The sequence below is a fragment of the Oncorhynchus mykiss genome, chromosome 21, assembly GCF_013265735.2.
Source record: "Oncorhynchus mykiss isolate Arlee chromosome 21, USDA_OmykA_1.1, whole genome shotgun sequence".
Lineage (NCBI taxonomy): Eukaryota > Metazoa > Chordata > Actinopteri > Salmoniformes > Salmonidae > Oncorhynchus > Oncorhynchus mykiss.
Window position 1 is genome coordinate 61,777,631 of NC_048585.1, and position 7,927 is coordinate 61,785,557.

The 7,927-nt window shown below is 47.2% G+C and overlaps 1 protein-coding gene across 1 annotated transcript in view; it reads left to right on the forward strand.

The window, feature by feature from the left end:
• Positions 1 to 7,927, forward strand: part of LOC110531293 (short transient receptor potential channel 5) — a 78,667-nt gene that overhangs the window by 51,806 nt on the left and 18,934 nt on the right. Inside the window, exons 7-11 of the mRNA XM_036958340.1 lie at positions 2,413 to 2,550; positions 4,065 to 4,214; positions 4,849 to 4,897; positions 5,770 to 5,909; positions 7,402 to 7,545. Coding sequence (XP_036814235.1) covers positions 2,413 to 2,550; positions 4,065 to 4,214; positions 4,849 to 4,897; positions 5,770 to 5,909; positions 7,402 to 7,545 — 621 coding nt within the window. The remainder of the gene's footprint in view (positions 1 to 2,412; positions 2,551 to 4,064; positions 4,215 to 4,848; positions 4,898 to 5,769; positions 5,910 to 7,401; positions 7,546 to 7,927) is intronic.

Here is a 7,927-nt window from a genome sequence, read left to right on the forward strand (position 1 = left end):
TTCTAAATCAAAGAGTTAAATGATCAATGGTTTGACCATCTTAAAAACAATTCCATGTGTTAGTTTAGTATGTTTTAAGAAACATGGATGAACGTTTAATTCTGACGTGAGACTGTGAGACCTAGTTGCTATAGGTGTTTTTGTTCAAATGTCTTTAAATGTCTTTAAAGGATAAAAACCTATAGTTGTGTCTGTGTGTGTTCATGTTGTCGAGTCCATCACATCGACAGTAGTATAAATCAAGTTTTGATAAATATTTTGGGAATGAGTTTTAAGTCTTGACAGACAAGGCAATACAACATTAGCATATTCTACAGTGAACAACTGTAGAGGCTTTTTAATTAGTTAAAGTCCTGGGATTTACGAACGGTACTAAGGTCATGTTTTATTATGTTAGAATGGACAGATACAATCAAAGTCTCTAACAGGGGATCATTTACAACCACAGTCCCTCCCCTCTCTTTCTTTCTCTCTCTGGGCTTTTACTGAGATTAAAAAAACACTTTGAAGAAAATGGTCGTCATCGACTTTGAAAAACCGCAACACCCTCCTCGTCCCCTCCCCTCTCTCTCTTTCTTCTTTTGTCTCAACTGTGGTACGATGGGTTCATGTCTGTTCTCTTCTTCTTCTCTCTCTGTAGTTTGTAGCCCAGCCTAACTGCCAGCAGCTCCTAGCTACTCTGTGGTATGATGGGTTCATGTCTGTCCTCTTCTTCTTCTCTCTGGGTAGTTTGTAGCCCAACCTAACTGCCAACAGCTCCTAGCTACTCTGTGGTATGATGGGTTCATGTCTGTCCTCTTCTTCTTCTCTCTCTGTAGTTTGTAGCCCAGCCTAACTGCCAACAGCTCCTAGCTACTCTGTGGTATTATGGGTTCATGTCTGTCCTCTTCTTCTTCTCTCTCTGTAGTTTGTAGCCCAGCCTAACTGCCAGCATCTCCTAGTTACTCTGTGGTATGATGGGTTCATGTCTGTCGTCTTCTTCTTCTCTCTGTAGTTTGTAGCCCAGCCTAACTGCCAGCATCTCCTAGTTACTCTGTGGTATGATGGGTTCATGTCTGTCCTCTTCTTCTTCTCTCTGGGTAGTTTGTAGCCCAGCCTAACTGCCAACAGCTCCTAGCTACTCTGTGGTACGATGGGTTCATGTCTGTCCTCTTCTTCTTCTCTCTCTGTAGTTTGTAGCCCAGCCTAACTGCCAGCATCTCCTAGTTACTCTGTGGTATGATGGGTTCATGTCTGTCGTCTTCTTCTTCTCTCTGTAGTTTGTAGCCCAGCCTAACTTCTAGCATCTCCTAGTTACTCTGTGGTATGATGGGTTCATGTCTGTCGTCTTCTTCTTCTCTCTGTAGTTTGTAGCCAAGCCTAACTGCCAGCATCTCCTAGTTACTCTGTGGTATGATGGGTTCATGTCTGTCCTCTTCTTCTTCTCTCTCTGTAGTTTGTAGCCCAGCCTAACTGCCAGCAGCTCCTAGCTACTCTGTGGTATGATGGGTTCATGTCTGTCCTCTTCTTCTTCTCTCTCTGTAGTTTGTAGCCCAGCCTAACTGCCAACAGCTCCTAGCTACTCTGTGGTATGATGGGTTCATGTCTGTCCTCTTCTTCTTCTCTCTCTGTAGTTTGTAGCCCAGCCTAACTGCCAGCAGCTCCTAGCTACTCTGTGGTATGATGGGTTCATGTCTGTCCTCTTCTTCTTCTCTCTCTGTAGTTTGTAGCCCAGCCTAACTGCCAGCATCTCCTAGTTACACTGTGGTACGATGGGTTCATGTCTGTCCTCTTCTTCTTCTCTCTCTGTAGTTTGTAGCCAAGCCTAACTGCCAGCATCTCCTAGTTACTCTGTGGTATGATGGGTTCATGTCTGTCCTCTTCTTCTTCTCTCTCTGTAGTTTGTAGCCCAGCCTAACTGCCAGTATCTCCTAGTTACTCTGTGGTATGATGGGTTCATGTCTGTCCTCTTCTTCTTCTCTCTCTGTAGTTTGTAGCCAAGCCTAACTGCCAACAGCTCCTAGTTACTCTGTGGTATGATGGGTTCATGTCTGTCCTCTTCTTCTTCTCTCTCTGTAGCTTGTAGCCCAGCCTAACTGCCAACAGCTCCTAGTTACTCTGTGGTATGATGGGTTCATGTCTGTCCTCTTCTTCTTCTCTCTGTAGTTTGTAGCCCAGCCTAACTGCCAACAGCTCCTAGTTACTCTGTGGTATGATGGGTTCATGTCTGTCCTCTTCTTCTTCTCTCTCTGTAGTTTGTAGCCCAGCCTAACTGCCAGCAGCTCCTAGCTACTCTGTGGTATGATGGGTTCATGTCTGTCCTCTTCTTCTTCTCTCTCTGTAGTTTGTAGCCCAGCCGAACTGCCAGCAGCTCCTAGTTACTCTGTGGTATGACGGGTTCATGTCTGTCCTCTTCTTCTTCTCTCTCTGTAGTTTGTAGCCCAGCCTAACTGCCAGCAGCTCCTAGCTACTCTGTGGTACGATGGGTTTCCTGGCTGGAGGAGGAGACACTGGGTTGTCAAACTGGGGACCTGTTTCATCATAGGACTGCTGTTCCCTGTCTTCTCAATGGTCAGTATACAGTATACCGACCCAAACACTATCGTACAGACCCAAACACTTTCGTACCGACCCAAACACTATCGTACAGACCCAAAAACTATCGTGCCGACCCAAACACTATCATACAGACCCAAACATTATCGTACAGACCAAAACACTATCGTACCGACCCAAACACTATCGTACAGGCCCAAACACTATCGTACAAGCCCAAACACTATCGTACAGGCCCAAAGACTATCGTACCGACCCAAACACTATCGTACCGACCCAAACACTGTCTCTCTTGTCTACCTCCCTCTCTCTTCTCTGCCTCCCTCTCTCTCCCCTCCCTCTCTCTTCCCTCTCTCTTCTCTGCCTCCCTCTCTCTCCTCTGCCTCCTTCTCTCTCCCCTCCCTCTCTAATCCCTCTCTCTTCCCTCTCTCTCCCCTCCCTCTCTCTTCCCTCTCTTCTCTGCGCCCCTCTCTCTTCTCTGCCTCCCTCTCTCCCCTCCCTCTCTCTTCCCTCTATCTTCTCTGCCTCCCTCTCTCCCCTCCCTCTCTGCCTCCCTCTCTCTTCTCTGCCTCCCTCTCTCTTCTCTGCCTCCCTCTCTCTTCCCTCTCTCTTCTCTTCCCTCTCTCCTCTCCCCTCCCTCTCTCTTCCCTCTCTCCCCCCTCTCTCTTCCCTCTCTCTTGTCTGCCTCCCTCTCTCTCCCCCTCTCTCTTCCCTCTCTCCTTTAAGCCTCCCTCTCTCTCCCCTCCCTCTCTCTTCCCTCTCTCTTCCCTCTCTCTCCCCTCCCTCTCTTCTCTGCCTCCCTCTCTCTTCTCTGCCTCCCTCTCTCTCCCCCTCTCTCTTCTCTGCCTCCCTCTCTCTCCCTCCCTCTCTGCCTCCCTCTCTCTTCTCTGCCTCCGTCTCTCTCCCCTCCCTCTTTCTTCCCTCTCTCTTCTCTGCCTCCCTCTCTCCCCTCCCTCTCTCTCCCTTCCCTCTCTCTTCTCTGCCTCCCTCTCTCTTCTCTTCCCTCTCTCCTCTCCCCTCCCTCTCTCCTCCCTCTCTCTTCCCTCTCTCTTCTCTGCCTCCCTCTCTCTACCCTCTCTCTTCTCTGCCTCCCTCTCTCTCTCCTCCCTCTCTCTTCCCTCTCTCTTCTCTGCCTCCCTCTCTCTCCCCTCCCTCTCTGCCTCCCTCTCTCTTCTCTGCCTCTGTCTCTCTCCCCTCCCTCTCTCTTCCCTCTCTCTTCTCTGCCTCCCTCTCTCTCCCCTCCCTCTCTCTCCCTTCCCTCTCTCTTCTCTGCCTCCCTCTCTCTTCTCTTCCCTCTCTCCTCCCTCTCTCTTCCCTCTCTCTTCTCTGCCTCCCTCTCTCTACCCTCTCTCTTCTCTGCCTCCCTCTCTCTCTCCTCCCTCTCTCTTCCCTCTCTCTTCTCTGCCTCCCTCTCTCTTCCCTCTCTCTCCTCTCTCTTCCCTCTCTATTCCCTCTCTCTTCCCTCTCTTTTCTCTGCCTCCCTCTCTCTTCTCTGCCTCCCTCTCTCTCCCATCCCTCTCTCTCTCCAGATCTATCTCCTAGCCCCTAAGTCTGCCTTAGGTGTGTTTGTGAAGAAACCCTTCATCAAGTTTATCTGTCACACAGCATCGTACCTGAACTTCCTCTTCCTCCTCCTCCTCGCCTCACAACACATCGCCAGGACTAACCTACACATGCAGGTAAGTCAGGAAGTAATGAATGAATTAAATATTAATTACAGGGATACTTCGGGATGTTGGTATCTACTTCGCCAAGAGTCAGATGAACTTGTGGATACCATTGTTATGTTTCTGTGTCCAGTATGAAGGAAGTTAGAGGTAGTATTGCGAGCAAATGCTAACTAGCGTTAGCACAATGACTGGAAGTATCTGTTAGCATGCTCCCCCATAGACTTCCAGTTATTGTGCCAACGCTAGTTTCGCTCATTGCCAAAATCCTGAAGTATCCCTTTTAAGTTATGCTAAGTCAGTCATTTATTAGTTGCGAGTTCAAACCCCCGAGCTGACAAGGTACAAATCTGTCGTTCTGCCCCTGAACAGGCAGTTAACCCACTGTTCCCAGGCCGTCATTGAAAATAAGAATTTGTTCTTAACTGACTTGCCTGGTTAAATAAAGGTAAAATAAAATAAAATTAGGTCATTTATATTTATCTACAAATGCAGGTAACCTTAGGCCCAGTGTTCCCATTATATTAAAATAACAAAATCAGAACAACATCGTATGGTTTTTGCTGACTAGGAAGATGTTTTTAATATTTTTAACCATTTGTGACGAATACATTCATGCAATCTAATCTGATGTCATTTAATGCAGGGCCCTCCTCCTACTGTGGTTGAATGGATGATACTACCCTGGGTACTAGGTGAGGAGAGAATCACTGAGGAGAGAATCACTGAGAGAGAATCACTGAGAAGATAATCACAGAGAGAGAATCACTGAGAGAGAATCACTGAGAGAGAATCACAGAGAGAGAATCACTGAGAGAGAATCACTGAGAGAGAATCACTGAGGAGAGAATCACAGAGAGAGAATCACTGAGAGAGAATCACTGAGAGAGAATCACTGAGAGAGAATCACTGAGGAGAGAATCACTGAGACAGAATCACTGAGGAGAGAATCACTGAGGAGAGAATCACTGAGGGGAGAATCACTGAGGGGAGAATCACTGAGGGGAGAATCACTGAGGAGAAAATCACTGAGGGGAGAATCACTGAGGAGAGAATCACTGAGGAGAGAATCACTGAGAGAGAATCACTGAGGAGAGAATCACTGAGAGAGAATCACTGAGGAGAGAATCACAGAGAGAGAATCACTGAGGAGAGAATCACTGAGGGGAGAATCACTGAGGAGAGAATCACTGAGGAGAGAATCACTGAGACAGAATCACTGAGGAGAGAATCACTGAGGAGAGAATCACTGAGGGGAGAATCACTGAGACAGAATCACTGAGGAGAGAAACAATTTTTCCTCCTTGAATTTCCAATTTCCAATTTCCTCCCCCTGATTTGCTTTGGGGTCTGTTATTGAAGAGTAACATCAACTGGTCTCTCTCTCTCTCTCTCTCTCTCTCTCTCTCTCTCTCTCTCTCTCTCTCTCTCTCTCTCTTCCTCCCTCCCTCTCTCTCTCTCTCTCTCTCTCTCTCTCTCTTCCCCTCTCTCTCTCTCTCTCTATCTCTTCCCCTCTCTCTCTCTCTCTCTCTCTTCCTCTCTCTCTCTCTCTATATATATATATCAGGTTTTATCTGGGCTGAGATTAAGGAGATGTGGGATGGAGGTTTTACAGAGTATATACACGACTGGTGGAACCTGATGGATTTTGCTATGAACTCCCTCTACCTGGCTACTATATCACTGAAGATAGTGGCTTACGTTAAGGTAAGATACACACACACACACACACACTTGGTGATTTACTCGTGGTGGCGAGGGGCTCTTCCTAGAAAACACACCAGCTTTTTGGGGGACGGAGGAAAAACCTTTGGGGAGTTGCCCAGAAGTGTTCTTTCTAGGAACATTCGTTGTGAAATATTCATCAACACACCATCCTGGAACATTGTGATGAACATTCTGGAACAGCCTGGGACATCCTGGAACATTTTTATGAACATTCTGGAACATCCGGGAACATCCTGGAACATTGTGATGAACATTCTAGAACATCATGGAACATCCTGGAACATTTTTATGAACATTCTGGAACATCCGGGAACATCCTGGAACATTGTGATGAACATTCTGGAACATTGTGATGAACATTCTGGAACATCCTGGAACATTGTGATGAACATTCTGGAACATTGTGATGAACATTCTGGAACATCCTGGAACATTTTTATGAACATTCTGGAACATCCGGGAACATTTTTATGAACATTCTGGAACATCCTGGGACATCCTGGAACATTTTTATGAACATTCTGGAACATCCGGGAACATCCGGGAACATTCTGGAACATTGTGGAACATTCTGGAACATTGTGATGAACATTCTGGAACATTCAGTGTTGATAGGCCTCAACTTGGTGTTCTGACTAGAGCTGAATGTGTGTAGTTTGTTGTGAGTGCATGCATGATGGGTGTTTGTGTTAGTGAATGTTGATAGCAGCAGTGCTATATGGATTCCTGTGATACTGGCTGAGAAGCTACATTTAGAATGAGAGGAGCTCAACCATGCCAAGATTGAACTTTGACATGTTGTCAAACCATAAAAATCTCTCCCTTCCTTTCTACTTTCCTCTCTCGCTCTCTCTCCCTTTCCCTCTCTCTCTCTCTCCCTCTCTCTCTCCTTCCCTACCCCCTCTCTATCTCTCTCTCATCCATCCATCCATCCATCCCTCCCACCCACTCTTCATCCCTCTCTCTCTTTCCCCCCTCTCCCTACCTCCTTAACCCTCTTTCGCTCTGTAGTACAACTCACCCCGTCCTAGAGAAGAGTGGGAGATGTGGCACCCTACCCCCTCTCTCCCTCCCTCCTTAACCCTCTCTCTTTCGCTCTGTAGTACAACTCTTCCCGTCCTAGAGAAGAGTGGGAGATGTGGCACCCTATCCCCTCTCTCCCTCCCTCCTTAACCCTCTCTCCTTCTCTCTGTAGTACAACTCTTCCCGTCCTAGAGAAGAGTGGGAGATGTGGCACCCTACCCCCTCTCTCCCTCCCTCCTTAACCCTCTCTCCTTCTCTCTGTAGTACAACTCCCCCCGTCCTAGAGAAGAGTGGGAGATGTGGCACCCTACCCCCTCTCTCCCTCCCTCCTTAACCCTCTCTCTTTCGCTCTGTAGTACAACTCTTCCCGTCCTAGAGAAGAGTGGGAGATGTGGCACCCTATCCCCTCTCTCCCTCCCTCCTTAACCCTCTCTCCTTCTCTCTGTAGTACAACTCTTCCCGTCCTAGAGAAGAGTGGGAGATGTGGCACCCTACCCTGATAGCAGAAGCATTGTTTGCTATAGCTAATATCTTCAGTTCTCTTCGACTCATCTCCCTGTTCACAGCCAACTCCCACCTGGGACCTCTACAGGTTAGTGAGTGTGTTTTGTATGATGATGATGGTGGTGATGATGATGATGTGATGAGGGTGATGATGATGATGGTGGTGATGATGATGATGACGTGATGATGATGACATGATGATGACAATGGTGATGATGATGCTGATGACATGATGACGATGGTGATGATGATGACGTGATGATGGTGATGATGATGATGGTGATGATGATGACGTGATGATGATGACGTGATGATGATGATGATGATGACGTGATGATGATGATGATGATGATGACATGATGATGATGATGACGTGATGATGATGATGATGATGATGACGTGATGATGATGATGATGATGACATGATGATGATGGTGATGATGATGACATGATGATGGTGATGATAATGA